The 15,021-nt window shown below is 41.5% G+C and overlaps 1 protein-coding gene across 2 annotated transcripts in view; it reads left to right on the plus strand.

Moving 5' to 3' along the window:
* Positions 1-1,970: 1,970 nt before the first annotated feature.
* SUCLG2 (succinate-CoA ligase GDP-forming subunit beta) overlaps positions 1,971-15,021 on the plus strand; it is a 116,328-nt gene continuing 103,277 nt past the window's right edge. The window contains exon 1 of one of the 2 annotated variants that reach the window (XM_064667230.1): positions 1,971-2,090. In XM_064667230.1, the coding sequence (XP_064523300.1) occupies positions 2,007-2,090 (84 nt within the window). In that variant the 5' untranslated portion in view covers positions 1,971-2,006. The remainder of the gene's footprint in view (positions 2,091-15,021) is intronic. The other variant, XM_064667231.1, reaches the window with a different exon arrangement.

Below are 15,021 nucleotides of genomic sequence, written 5' to 3' on the forward strand. Positions count from 1 at the left end.
TTAAATTGTCATAACAAAGACAAAGGTGTTCAATTTTACATTTTTCTGGCACCTCAGTTTTTATGAAATTGCATATTTTTTTCCTAATAGAAGTATAATTTATTTGCTGATTAAATTCCAATAAGGGAGTCCTGATTTTTTACAAAATACATTTGGGAACACAAGTTCTAAGCACTGACAGGTACATTCTCCTTTGTTTCCACTCACAACCTGGACTAGAAGACTTGGATTTGGCTGTTTTGTTTTTCCAACTATTTCATCATAAACCACTGAATAAATAATGTTCAGCATAACTAATGCCTCCATATAATGCTAACTCTGCATGATTCCATATAAGTGAATTTAATATGAACTGTGGTAAAATTGCAAGTATATCTCATCCACTGCTCAATTATAGCAATTTAGTTTTTACAAACCATGATTGTTAATGGACAATTTGAGTGAGCTATTTAAAGTTAACTCTCCAGTACTTACAGGCAGATTATCCAAAGTGTGCATTAACCATAACCAGGCACAGAAATGGTCAGTGGGGTCACACAGAGGCTGTATCTGCAAAAATCAGGCCATTTGACTCTTGAGTTTGCTTCAGATTGTTGACAGGACACACTTGCGTCCACACCAGCCCCTAAGTCATTCCTGATGGATGGAGCAATTTTCACAGATTTGGCTTCTGGGACTCACTTTCATGAAACCTCTGCTTGGACTGGGAACTCCTATGTTAGATTTTATATCCATGTGATGAATCATGAGCTACCAGAGCTCTGGTCTTAGGCACTGTCCCCCAGGTGGGCTTGAATTCAGTGTCTCAGGTTTGGCATTAACTAACAGGTTTTCACAGAATCATTAAGGTTGGAAAAACCTCTGAAGTCATTGACTCCAACCTTTGATAGACCATGGCACTCAGTGCCATGTCCAGTCTTTCCTTAAAACACCTTCAGGGATGGTGACTCCACCACCTCCCTGGCAGCCCATTCCAATGCTTGACAACCCCTTCTGCTAAAAAAGTTCAGTGCAATTGATTTGTTTATTTAGGATGTGTCCATTTCATATAAACACAGACAGGGAGAGGATGTTTACATGTGTGTGTATACATACACAATTATGTTTGCATACATAGATTTATCTGTATACACATACTGACTGACGCATTTTGCCAGTGGATGAAGAAGAGGCATTTTGTGGATTCAAAGTGCTTATGAAGCGTCCCAGCAGGCTTTATTAGGGTTTATTAGCTTGGGTTGATTTCGTATTTCCTAGTAAAAAACAAAAGACCTTTCGGTCATGAAAGAAGAAGTCAGAAGGTGGCCTCCAGCTGTCACCTCACACTTCCCAGCCCCTCCAGACATCGCTGCCCTCACTGTTCCCAGCCACTGCCTTCCCCACAAAGCCCTTTCCTGCTCTGATCACACACTGGCCCTTGGTCCTGCACGCTCGGCATGATCACCCCAAACCTTCACAGGATCCCAGAATCCCAGAATGAGTCAGGTTGGAAGGGAACATAGTGGGTCATCTGGTCCCAGCACACACGGCACAGGATTGTGTCCAGACAGCTCTGGAATATCCCTGGTGCGGGAGACTCCACACCCTCTCTGGTCCCTGTTCCAGTGTTCGGTCACTACACAGGGAAGAAGTTCTTATGTTCAGGTGGAACTTCTGTGCATCAGTTTCTGCCTGTTGCCTCTTGTCCTATTTCCCCTCAACACCGAGTAGAGCCTGGTCCATCCTTTGACACCCTCCCTTCAGGTACTCGTATACATCGGTGAGGTCCCTTCTCAGTCGTCTCTTCTCGAGGCTGAACAGGCCCAGTTCCATCAGCCTTTCCAAAGAGAGATAACACACGTTCCCTCACCCCAGCCCCCCACGGTGCCACCCGCGCCCACCCAGCCCCCGCAGCCCCTCGCAGCCCATCCCGCGGCCCCTCACACCGGCCCGGCCCCGCCGCTCCCTCTCCGCCCTCCGCCGGGGCTTCCGCCCGGGGCGCGGGGCAGGGCGGGGACAGCGATAAGATGGCGGCTCCGCTGGCCGGGCAGGCGGGGGCTGTGCTGCGGGACCTGGCTCTGCGATCCGCCCGCCTGCGGGGCGGCTTCCCGGTGAGTGAGACCGGCCCCGGCCGCCGCAGCCTCCGCTCCGCAGCCGCTCCGCTCCCCGTGCCCGCACCGCCCGCCCCCCGCGGCCGGCGGGGATCCCGCTCGCAGCCTCCGCCCTCCGCGCCCGTGTCTGGCAGCGGGGAGGACCTCTCGCCTCCCGCCGTGGCGGAGCTGGGGCTGCCGGTGCCCGGGCTGGATGGAGGACGAGTCCAACCTCCGGCGCTGCGCGGGGTCGGGGCGAGGCTGCGGCAGAGGCGGCGGGTCAGGGCTGGGCAGCTCAAAGCGTGACCTGCAGCACCAGCTCTGAGCGCCTCCTGCCCTGCAGCTCACACTGCTCTCGGTCATTTCGTTAGCACAGCCAGGTGTGCGTGAAGTAGCGCCGTTTATCCCGACACGTTTCGGGTTGGCTTTGGCTCTGTGCTGGTGGCTGGAGTCAGGCTGGGGGGAGTGATGCCCACCGGGAAAGTCGGTCACAGCTCAGGATTCCCGATGGCCTTGGACCTCAGCAGTGTGGTGGGAAAGAGTGAATGGGCCTCCTGGAAGGGCTTGTGCTCAGGAGCTCTCCTGAGGTGTAGCAGGAGTTCATTATTCACCTCGAGAGCAGCCATGCTGGGGTGAAATGAGATACGCACGTTTTAGGCGGCTCTGGTGCCTTTGGCAACCAACTCCTTTAGTTCGTATTTTTATCAGCAGCAGCAGCTGCATGGGAACTACTTTGGCCCACGTTTCTCAGCATAAGTATTTTCCCCAAGACAAAAGCCTCTGGAGGGAACAAACCGTGTGGCTGGTTGTGCTGCGCAGGTGCCACCACTGGGAATGCTCGTGGCTGCAGGTGCGTGGCGTGGGATGGCTGCTGGATAAAGTAGGATGTTGGTGCTGAACTTAATTTGTGCGGTACGACTGCTTCTGTGTGGTTTATCTTTTAACCTGGAGGAAGTTAGCTCGCTTGATTTTAAATCTGGAATCTTTTGTGCCCAACTTTCCTATTTTAATGCTGGGTATATTGTTCAGCAACTCAGTGCAATTGATTTGTTGATTTAGGATGTGTCCATTTCATATAAACACAGACAGGGAGAGGATGTTTATGTGTGTGTGTAAACATACACAGTTATGTCTGCATACATAGATTTATCTGTATATATATACACATATGTAAATCTATTAATATGAATGAGCAATGTTGTCACTCCCAACAATGTTTGGTGCATATGCACTGTATGGTTGAAGGTGCATTCCTGCCATCATGACTTACATGAGTCTGATCCTACAATAAGGAACTTGGAAGTAACATCCCTGTTCTTGTAGGACTTTGATATAGAGGGCCTGGAAATGCTGGAGTGTGAAGCATTGCCTGGACAAAATCATCTCAGAGGGTGTTCTGGTCGAGCTCAGTTTTAAGCTCTGTCTTTATCTGGCGCTGCAGTAGGGATTTGAGGTACAGGTAGAAATTAGGAGTTAATGCTCTATTCTATCGTCTCTCAAAGCATGGAGTAACCCCATAAATTACCCACTGAAATCACTGGGTATCAGCTCAGATTCTCAAGAGTATTCTTAGGATCTCAAGGTGGCCGACTTTAAAAAAAAAATCTTTATTTGTGCATTATTTTTGAACTAGGGGTGTTGAACTTGTGTTATAAATCACATTTTATTATTCTGTTTCTGAACTTTGACAGATACTGAGAGCATCTCCCAAGATCTGTGCTTTCCAAGTAGGCTATTTTCAAGAGCCACATCAGTACTGTTTAAGAACAAATCAAGTTCTTAATTTCAAAGTAAACCACTTAAGTGGTAGGTCTTAAGTTTTGCAGTGTTACCTAATAGAACTCCCATCTAAACAATCTCTTAATCTTCCCCTGCCTTAGACTTTAAGCTACAAACAAGTTGATCAGCCAGAGTCTGCATTTCTGCGCTACAAAGTAGGATAAAGGATCTGAGGGTAAGATCCTTTGAAACAGGTTTTTTCATTTGTATCATTCCCTCCTTGGCTCGGACCTTAAGTTACACTGTTACTTTATTTAGTTCCCATAAACCATCAAAACCTGTCCTCAAAGCCCGTCACATTGTTCTTTTCAGAGATAAGGGTCTTCTCTAAGACTGGTATTTCTTAATTACATCCTCTGTGAACTTTGTTGTTTTGGTAACGGTGTGTGAGGAGATACTTGGTGAGATTTAAAATCTTGCCTCATGATTTAGGATTGGAGTGGTGCTTGTACACTTTGTATCTGTTGCAAAATTTCCTGTTGTTTCAAAACTGTTGATGTTCAAGGTTGTGTTGGATCAAGTTTTTTTGAGAAATTTCGTTGTATGCTGTCATTATAATCTGCCCCCACACGTTTTCCTGTGTAACTTCATGTTAGAGGTGGAATAAATGGTACTTGATCCTATGGCATGAAAATATTTTATCATCCTTCTTCTTTCCCTTTGGCTCTTTACCTTTTTAAGCTGTTAAACATTTTTTTTCTCTTTTTGCTTTTTGTATTCTTGATAGATTCAGTTCTTTGTGCTTCTGGAGTTTAAATCTGACCAAGTGTTCTAAGAAGATAAAAGATAGATTTCAGTTGTCTGCAGAGCATGTGGACAAGCGTATTTAGACCTGCTCTTGCTGGAGCAATATTTGTAAAGAGCTGTGACAAACGCTCCAGGGACCACTCCGCTGCAGAATTCAATCTTGTTGGCTGGCAACAAATAGGCTCCACTGAAGGCTGTTTATTTGAATGGGAGTTGGATTGGGCCCTTTGGGAGAATGCTGTGTTTTCAAAATAGCTTCAGATGCAGTGGAATTCGGCGATGAATATAAATGAGGAACAATTAAATCAGAATAATAAAAAAAAATGCTCAAGGTAACTCTCCGCTATTCTAATAGAGTGAGCAGGTTGACTGGTGTGTTATGGACCCTATCCCAGCCTTCAAAACAAGCCTCAGTCCTGCCAGAACACGTCCAAATTCTGTGTATGTTGAAAATATTTAAAAAAAAAGCAAGGGCAGGAAGATGGAATTAAACAATATTCCTGTTGTAAAGTCTGCTGAATGCAGATAGATACTAGAAATAGGGAACTGTGCAAGGTTGCTCCCTGCAGATGCCTTCAGTTCCTAGTTTTGGATGCCTATAAAGCCTCATTAACATTAAACAGAGAAAGTTATGTCTTTGTTAAGAATTTATCAGCTGTGGTAGCTGACTTTCCATGCAACACCAAACATTACTGAAAACTTTTCAATTCATGACTTCAGGAGCTACTTCAATGCCGGATTCTTATTTTTTTCTTAGTTTTGTGTGAAGTTCTTGAAAATTTCTTGAAGGTTTGGACTGTTTCCCTGTTTGGCTTTTCCTGCTTGGCAGGTTTGCTATAATTTTCAAGGTTTTACATTTAGAGGCAGGAAATACATGAGCCTACAGACTTTCACAAACAGCTTTTTCTATAAGCACCTCAACCAAATGACAGGAAAGCCCTCTTCAAACTCTATAGACAAAACTGAAATGCCAAAGTGGAGCAGATGTTTGGCCCACTCCTCCCCGGCAGTTCCATTAAACACATGGTTATTGAATCCTATTTTGAGATGAAAGAAGGAAATGAAAACATAAATATAACCTCAGACTGTGATTTTTTTGAAATTCATGTTTTGTTAATTTTTCAGTGAGTTTTATACTGGTGGAACTTCTACCTTGGGAGCAGTTCTGGCTCTGGCACAGATATTCACAGCTTTGTCTTGAAGTAGAAAAGCTGCAATTTGCTGCACTGATTTACCTTCCTTTGTACCTCGTGGAGGTACAATCAGGGGATAGGGCTAATTAGATGAGAAGAGACAGCCTTCATGAATATGACATTAGATTGAGAATTAGCTGGGACACCTGTGGTCTTAAACCTGGCTATGGATGAGTAAACCCTTCCTCCAGACCCTCCATCTGAAATTCCAAACACTTTACCCCAAGACTCCATACCTTGCTTGGGTATATTTAGGATTGGTTAAAGTTTTTGATATAAAAGCAAATGTTTTTGGGTTTTTTTTATTGATCTGCCTCCTGAGGAACTAGATGAAGTATCAGTAGACAAACTGTGTTTTCTTTACAGGTATCTGAGTGACTGTTTCCTCCCGTTTTTCTCTGAAATAGTGTCAGTGTATGTAGCAACTTTTATTTTTTTATCCTTTTTTTGAAAAAAAAAAAGAAAAAGGCCTTTCATTTGGTCTTTCTGGCTGTTTACTGCCAACAGGGATGCTATGAAGAATGTGTGAAGATACTGAGATTCTTCTGAGGATACAGAAAAGTGAGATGAGGGTTTAGAAACACTTGGGGTTTATTTGTTTCTTAGAAGTAGATCATTTCTCTGCTGTATTATCTTCTCTCTTGTTTGGAAGGTTCATTTTCAGCAAAAATTGGAAATGTACTCATTTAATGCTTGGAGATGAGATTCTCCCCCTCCCTGTTTTGGGGGCTCACTCCCAGGTACAGTTCCAGGATGATTTTTAGTGATAGATTTTTATTGTTGCTGTTGACAACACCTGTAGTGAGTAGCTCTGCTCATTATTGCCTTGGCCAGTCCAATTTTTCTGTGCATGTTTGAGACTATCATCTGCAGCTTTGAGCATATACCCTAAGGATTTTCTCCACAAAATTTCCTCCTTTAGTACTCTCTGCTGAGAAAAACAGTTTCTAGCCATCTGTGACTCAGCTTATACTCACCTCTTCCACAGCATTTTAATAAAACACAGGACAGAAATCATGATACCTGTGCAACTGCTTATGACAGTAACTTTGGAACTAGTAATTAAAGATTGACCCATAATTAATAGCTGGCAATTGATCTTATTTTAACTAGATAACACAGCAGGAGTGGGCATGAAATGAAGAGAAGTTAAGATTGACTACTGTGAAAAATTCCTTAATAGTGGAGCTGTGCTATGCTCTCAAAGTCTCTGTTGCATGATTGATACGTAAAACACATTCTGAACTGAGCTGAAGCCCTCCTTTAATATGGTAATGAAAATGCAAAACCCAAGACTGGTGTTTTATTTTGTTTGTGATGTTATGCTGATGGCGATGTTCTTGTATAATTAATGGCTAAATGTTAATTCTGAAGAAATTGAAATACTTGCTATTTTTCCACTTGTTGGATCATTTTTTCAAATCTTCAGTTAACATTTTATACTGATGGCACAAAATATGTTCAGTTAATGCAAGTTCTTGAGTTTCACTTGGTTTGGTTTGTTTGCTTGTTTAAAAAGTGCTTGTTTGTTGAACAGATTTACTCATGAGCTTTTTTCTTCCTGTCACCTATCTGGTCTCTTTCTGTTTGCTCACAGGTTTTCCTAAACTACAAGAACATATCCCAAAATTGAATTACATTTTATTTTATTTCTGTGCTGAGAGTGTATAAACTTTGAATCCAAAATCATAAAGCTCTAGGCACTCACAACCCCATTGGGCATGAATGTGAGTTGGGGTTTTTCACTCAAAGACTGTTTTATTTAAGACAAGTGCTTTTTCAATGTCTTGTAAGTGATTCATTATCATTCATTTGGTTTATTTACCTTGCACATGGGTAGCACTTGGTGACAGACCAATTTCGATCTGCCCTGTTTGTCTTGAATTTGTGCATCACAGAATCACAGACTGGTTTGGGTTGGAAGGGACTATAAAGACCATCCAGTTCCAGCCTCCTGCCATTGGCAGGGACACCTTCCATTGGACCAGGTTGCTCCAAATGCCATCCAGGGTGGCCTTGGACACTTCCAGGGATGGGGCAGCCACAGCTTCTCTGGGCAACCTGTGCCAGGGCCTCCCCACCCTCACAAGCAAGAATTTCTTCCCCTGTGGTTTCTGTGGCTTAGACAGTGAAAGCATCTGAAAAGCTGGAGGCAACGGGTGAGGGTGGCCTGTGACTGTCACCCTGGTCCCCATTGATACCAGCAGCATTCCCAGGAAGGAGCTGGCCTGAGAGCTCCTCTGCTTTCCCTTAGTTCTGTACCTTTATTTTGAAGCCTCAAGAAAACATTACAGATTTTGAGGTATTGTAAATACCTGCTGACTTAGTATTCCCTTTTCCCCCCAGTCTTTCTGTGTGATGTGTTGGTTTCCGTTATTATTTTACCACAAGATTAAATTTCTGAGAATCAGCCTGCATCAGACATATTAAAAGAGCAGCACAAGGGTCACATCGTCTGCCTGAGTTAAGAGAGACTGTTCTTCAGCTGTGGAAATTACTACTTCCATCACACTCTGAGCAACATGGCTTTGAGGAAAAAGTTCCTTTCCTCAGAGCATGCTGCCTGCAGCCAGTTGAGGAGATGGAAAGCAGCATTTTGGTCCACACTCCAGCCCCAAGGGATGTTTTGAAAAGCATTTTGGTTTGCTGCACAGGGCTTTATGGATTGGCCCCAGAGAGCAGAGTAGTTTAAATTTGCCGCTATCATTTGTATTACTGTGTAATAAGTGATTTGGATTTTAGGTTTTTGCTTTTCATAATACAAAAAGGTATAGATTTGTGTTGTTTACAAGTGAAGGCCCAAAGGTTGCAAGCATGTCCTTATCATTTGAATTAGTTTGCAGAGAGACATTATAAACATTACCACTTTGCAATGTGCTCTCTGTATACACAAGAGTGAAGGTGTACAAAATGCCTGGACACTTAATCTTTGCCTTAAGAAAGGTGCAACAGGCAAAATAATGAGCTTGGCTATTCAGTGGGTAGCAATCTAGTTTGGAACAAAAGAGTTATCTTTTTTTTTTTTTTTTAATGATTTAATTATAAATGGAAGTGTTTTATTTGCCTGAAAAGGGGTGAGTATTTTGAGAGAATCAGTAGCAGCAACTTTAAACATGCATTTGTACAGTGTGTTTATAAAGATTCTGGAGCAATAAGGAAGCTCTTGAGGACAATAACTGGGAAAGATGGAAAACAGCAAGGTATTACAGGAGTAGATAGTCTTTGAGGAATGTAAGCCATGCAAAATAATCTGTTTGTGTAAGGAGGAGATAGAATCACTCACACTGTAGTTCACCTTTGATGTCTTAACTCTTGTCCACCTCAATTCTTTTTGAGATGTAAAAGTTTTGTAAGAATTGTCAGGAGGAATGGAAAATAAAGCGAGATTTTTGATCATACTTGGTAGGTTTGTCTGCTTGTCCAAGACTTTTGACTGAAAAATATGAAGCTGCAAATTAAAAACCAGACACAAATTACTAATGAAACACTTCATCGTTCTTTTGATATCTTCCTCTGAGGGATATGTGGACAAAAGAACAGTTTAATTTGACATTTGCTAATTTCGTGCCAACCAAGAAAGCAGTTACTGCCTTGTGCAAAAAAAAGGGGAAAAAAAAGTTGTTCATACACAATATTGGTATAAAAATGTCAGGGAGTTTCCACTTATGGGAAGAGTTATATGTGCAAATATGGATAACAATGATGATTATAGTTAAAAAATACATCTACTTATGATAATTATAGAGGAAAGGGCTATTAAAGGCAACCATATCCCTTTTGTTGTCGTCATAGTAGTTGTTTAAGGTCTGAAAATGGCATCAGAATTGTATTTTCCCTTAACTTTTCTAGCTTCTTCAATTCTGTCACTGCAAACACATTGGAAACAGTGAATCTATTTAATTGAATTCTTTCATGCAGAGTTTCATTTGTTTTTCGGTTAAGTGGCTCAGATTTAAAATAGTCTAAAGTAACGCCATACATTTTGGAAGTAGAGGAACAGATATTTAGAGCTTGCTTTAAACATGGTGTGAAATGATTAAACACGGTTCCAGAGCAGCTGGAATGCTGGAGTTCCATCTAGGGAGGGTTGATCACACATCTGAGAACGTGTGGGTCAGGATTAGCGGGCAGACATCATTATTGGCAGTGTTGTTGTACATGTTGTGCAGCTCCACCAGCCAGAGTCAGGTGAAGCCTCAGACACCTGGAGGCAGCCTCGTGTTTGCAGGCCCTGCTCCTCACAGAGGACTTGGTTCCCTGCAGGATCTGCTGGAGTGACAGCCCAGGAGGGCACCAGTAAATCAAGAGATCCAGGAGGTTTCTGGAGGGCTTTGATAACAACGTCCCGATGCAGATGACTGAGGAGCCAACAACTGGAGGCACTCCTGGACCTCGTGTGTGCAAACAAGGGGGAACTGCTCAGGGCCCTGGTGGCTCTGTCCAATGGGATGTCTGCCTTGGAAGCTGGGGAAGAGCAGTGGATGTTATTTCCATGGATACAGCATGGGCTTTAGTAAGGCACGAGAAACAAGGCTGGGCATAGTCCCGATTTCCTTAATCAGCAAAGTAATGTTATCCTTTGGACTTGGAAGTTCTATTCCATGGGACTAAACTTTTCCTTGCTCTCCCTTCATATAGTCAGCCTATATGTTTTAGTAAGTTTATCATGCCATTCAGAACTATGCACACTGACTGTTTTGGGTTTTTTTTAAGGCTACATTTAATTTAATTGTGATCTATGTGATGCCTATATACATTTTAGGAGCTGTTTAGATCTTTTTACGTCAAGACATCAACCAAGTGTAGAAACCTCTGGTGCATAACCTGTGTGTGTGGGATGTTTTCTATGTCTTCTCAGGGAATATTCTGTGTGGTGCTACTGGGGAGGTTATTTTGGTCAGTTCCAAAATCTTGTAGCTGCCCCACAATCTATCCAAGGTGATAAAAACATGGCAGAGGTGTCAGTCTGTCAGATGGGGAAGGTCAGTCTTTGATAATGAGATGATGCTTCTTGCAGTGTCCTAAACTTGTTTTGAGATTTCCGAGTGGCAGCATGGTGAATTTCCAGTGTCAATAATGGAGAAATATTAATAAAGAAATTACTTGCAAAGGAAGGAAGAATGTTCTTAATGTTTGGCTTCCTGTTAAGGGCCGACTTTCATCGATTATTCGGGGTAGTTTCTGTTTTCCCCCCAGCTCTGCCCGAGCAGCTGAAGGCTCTCTGTCTCTTCTATCTTTTCTCTAGAGTTTGCTTCACGTCAGTCTAAGGCAAATGGTCTAATTAAAACTAAGACTTGTTAATGATAAAAGGTATGAAGCATTCAGATCGAAACAAAAAATGGGTACCAGTCTTTTTTTTTGCTGCCTCCAGGATAGAAACTGTTACACTCCATTCTGCACTGGTTTAATAAGCCAACTATGACTTAGATGTGCAGTGAAACTGTTTCTGTAGATACCTTTCTATATTTCTTTATTTTACTGCCCTGGGCATTTGCATTTTTGTTGCTTGGGAGTGTTATACTGCTTAGTGCTCAAAAGTCATAATCTGTGATGACATAGTTGGCAGCATGGAAATTATCATGATTTGACTTCAAGTATTAAAGAGCTGGAACAGAAAAAACTGTGGTTATGTATTACATTTGCTTCTCTGTGATGAAAAATGGAGCTCAAACTGTCGAAATTGGCATTTTAACGGTGTTTTTCTTAAAATACCAGTGACTTCTAACACTTGAAAAAGTATTCTTCCAGGGTATGGTAGGCGTGAAATGCTTCTTTGATAGATATGATTACTTGAGATACGAGTTAAGAAACATTTGTGTTCAACCCATTGACAATGCTTTGAGTTTTCTAACGATTCAGGAAGCCTAATTAGGATGCAGGACACAAAAAATTGATAGTGGGTACTTTGTCTCATGTTTGGTGGTAAAAGAGTTTTAGAATTATTTTTTCCTGGTTACGTTTACTATTTTGAGCATTTCTTCATAGTTGGATAAAAGTATAGTTTTAATCTTGTAAAAAATTAGGAAATTAAACACCTTTCTAAGATGAGAACAAAATATATTGAATTTCCCCTGAAGATATTTAAAATAAAAGAATATTTCTGGCTTATGTGGAGAAGATGGCTCATTTCACTTTTTGAATGTGTGGTGCATATCACCAGCACTCTTCTTTCACTGGCCAAGGCAGGGAATGTATTTTATGGTATTCTCTGCTACTAATTATGCAGGTGTGTATGATACTGAGTTTATTTTCATCAGATACTTCAAAGCCTTACTTTTTAGGTCAGGAAAGTATGCTTCTCTTAAAGCTTTGAAGTTGAAAAAAGCAAAATGAACGTAATTTGACTAAAATTAATTACTAATGCAAACCAGAGCTTCTGATGGTGAGCACATTGACAAAAGCAGAAATTGAATCCGTGAGTTCATGTTCTTCTTCCTTTGCCCAAGAAAAGGCTCTGAAAATCCATTCCAGAGGTGTAAAGCTTCTGTAGGCATGCTTGCTCCTTGGGCACATGTGCATGTGCAATAAGTAATTTTAATAGTGTTTTATTCTGCTGAATTTTAGTTTAAAAATGCAAGGAAAAACTGCAGACCATTTGTGAAGTGATAAGGGAGGGCATCTGTTTGCCCCTTTGAGTGGACTGGCAGCTTGGTGTTTGGACAGGCAGCTTTGTTTTGTGACATCCTGTTTGTGGTGTGACCTCAGGCATGTTGTTCAAAACAGACAGTTTTTATGTAATCCCATAGAATAAGGAATCTGCCATGTTTCACCTGGGTTTTCCAAAGTTGCCAGTGATTGACTGCTCAGGTGAAGGTTGGTGGGGTGGGAGTGTGCTCAGGCCTTTACACACTGACCAGGAAGCATCCGAGAACTTCGTGCCAGAAGTGTGCTGTCAGTTAATTTGCAGACATTTTATTTTGCTGTTTATATTTAAATAGGGGCCTAAATACTCCCATGGGTGGGGATGTGGGTTGTCAGGGTGATGTCCTGCTGAATTTGGAGGTCCATCTGTAGCAGCCTGACTGGAACAACTGCTCAACAATAGGCTAGCAAGGTGTGAGAAATGGAGGAGTGAGGTCAGGGTCTTACTGTTCAAGAGGACATTCCTTCCACCATCTCCTCTTTCACTTTTGAGGACTGTAGTCCTCACAAAAGCATATCTTCCTGCAGACACCAGACAGATCATCCAGGTGGTGGCTGCTAGGATCTGCCTTGTAGCACACAAGGATATGGGCTCAGATTCTGGTTTTGTGAGATAAGGAGAATAAGGATGACAGAAGGAGCTCAAGTCTGACCCTGTGCATGTTCCTCGTAGTTTACAATGGAGCTTAGTAGGTAGGAGAGTGTATTTACAGAATAGCTGTCAAAATCCCTGAGTGTAAGCAAGCTGTAAATAAGTCTATAGAGTATAATCATTACTGGAGACTTTAATAAAATCTGCAATGAGTGAAGGACTTGCTTCAAGTTCATTCTTGTCTCTGCTTCCTTGCATGAGAAGTAAACAGAAGGATAAATCAGAATGCTGAGTTTATAAATGAGATTTAAAGGCACATTGGAACAGAATTGTGTAGTTTCATTTGTGCTTTCTGGAGTTAATGACTCAAATGAGTTCTGCAGTTTAGGAACATCCCATCCCATCCCACTACATCATTTCCAGGGGAGTGCAGAGGTTAAGCCTGGGATCAATCAGTTTGCAATCAGACTGATTATAAAAGGACAAGGAGGAGTAGAAGATAAAATCAAAAGAACTTAGGACAAACATTTGGGAACCCTTGAAGTAAAAGGGTTTCTTGCAGTAGACAGGTAGCAGGAACATTCAGGAGAACTGTTAAGGGAGTCATTACATTTTGTTAAGGTCTCAGGCAGGATTTTCAGTCACGCTTCCTCCCTGAGTACATTTACTATCCTTACTGTTTTATCTGCAATCCTGAGAAATATCCAAGACATAACTGAGATGTTTGTAAAACTTTGTGTTTTTCATGTGCATATGGCTGTGGTTCAGCTTAAGGGGAAAGGTTCCTGAATAGATACTCTTCTATTTTTTTTTTTTATCCAATCTGTGTGGCTTTGTAAATCTAAATTTCAGAATTGTGAATGAGATTGGTGCTGTCTTCTGAAATCCTCTTCTGTTTCTGTAAAATTTGTTAAAGCACAGAAAAATGGTGCTGTTTCCTGTTGGAGCCACTGTGGAAAGATTTAGAAGGTGGGCTTTAATGAAAGAGATAAATAAAGCAAAGGAAGCCTTGACAGCACCCAGCTGCCTCAGAACTGATGGACACACTCCTGATGTTCCCCTTTCCTGGCCGAGGGATCCCACCACTGAGAGAGAAAAAAAACCCTTTGAATAAAAAATAAAGAGGGATGTTGAACTACCATTATATGTTTCCTAATATATATTGATTAATATGTCATTGCAGTTTAATGTATTTTTTTTAGTGGAAGGGAATGTTGTTTTAAAGGTGGAAGAGATAAATCCTCACGAGTATTTCACGTTAATTTTGAGGTAGTGGGGAGTGAGTGAAATGCTCAATCCCCCCAGTCATGATGGCATTGAATTTTCATCTTAAAAAGCTTGAATAGAGACACATATTTTTAGATTCAGTTACCTAGGAAAGTTGACAGTTCAGCTTGTGAGTGAGTTTTGGGAAGGTTCACCCACTTCAGTGAGGAAATCGGGGGAGAGTGAGGGAGTTTGATTCATGACTTGACTTTGGGGTCAAATGTAGTAGGCTTATTTCTTTAGTTAAATCATTCACTCTCCCAGGTTAATTTTAACATTCTGGGTAGGCTGTTCAGGTTGAGGCTGAAACTGTTCTTTTTATAATTGGTTTCTGCAGGATCTTGTTACTTTGAACTGTCCTGTATTACACATAAATGTCAGACCTTCCTACTCTGCCTAAAAATGCACCCTGCTGCAGTCTCTTGTGTCTGACTTTGTATTTTCTTCTTAAAAAGCAGAAATGTGGCTTATATAGCCATATCATGTAGAGAGTATTTTATAGGTGTTTATTTGATACAAATTTCCATTCATTTCTATGATATTATTGAAATAAAACTCCTTTGGCAAGACCTGAAATTTGAAGGAAAACTTAATATTGTTTCTCATTTAAATTGTGTATGAATAAATGATTACAAATTGACAGATATTGCTTATAGTGATTCCTTTCTTGAGTGAAAACCAATTTCTCTTTCCTTCTTAATTTAGGAACTTAAAATTATTAAGAGATAGAAAG

Source organism: Pseudopipra pipra, chromosome 11 (genome assembly GCF_036250125.1).
Source record: "Pseudopipra pipra isolate bDixPip1 chromosome 11, bDixPip1.hap1, whole genome shotgun sequence".
Lineage (NCBI taxonomy): Eukaryota > Metazoa > Chordata > Aves > Passeriformes > Pipridae > Pseudopipra > Pseudopipra pipra.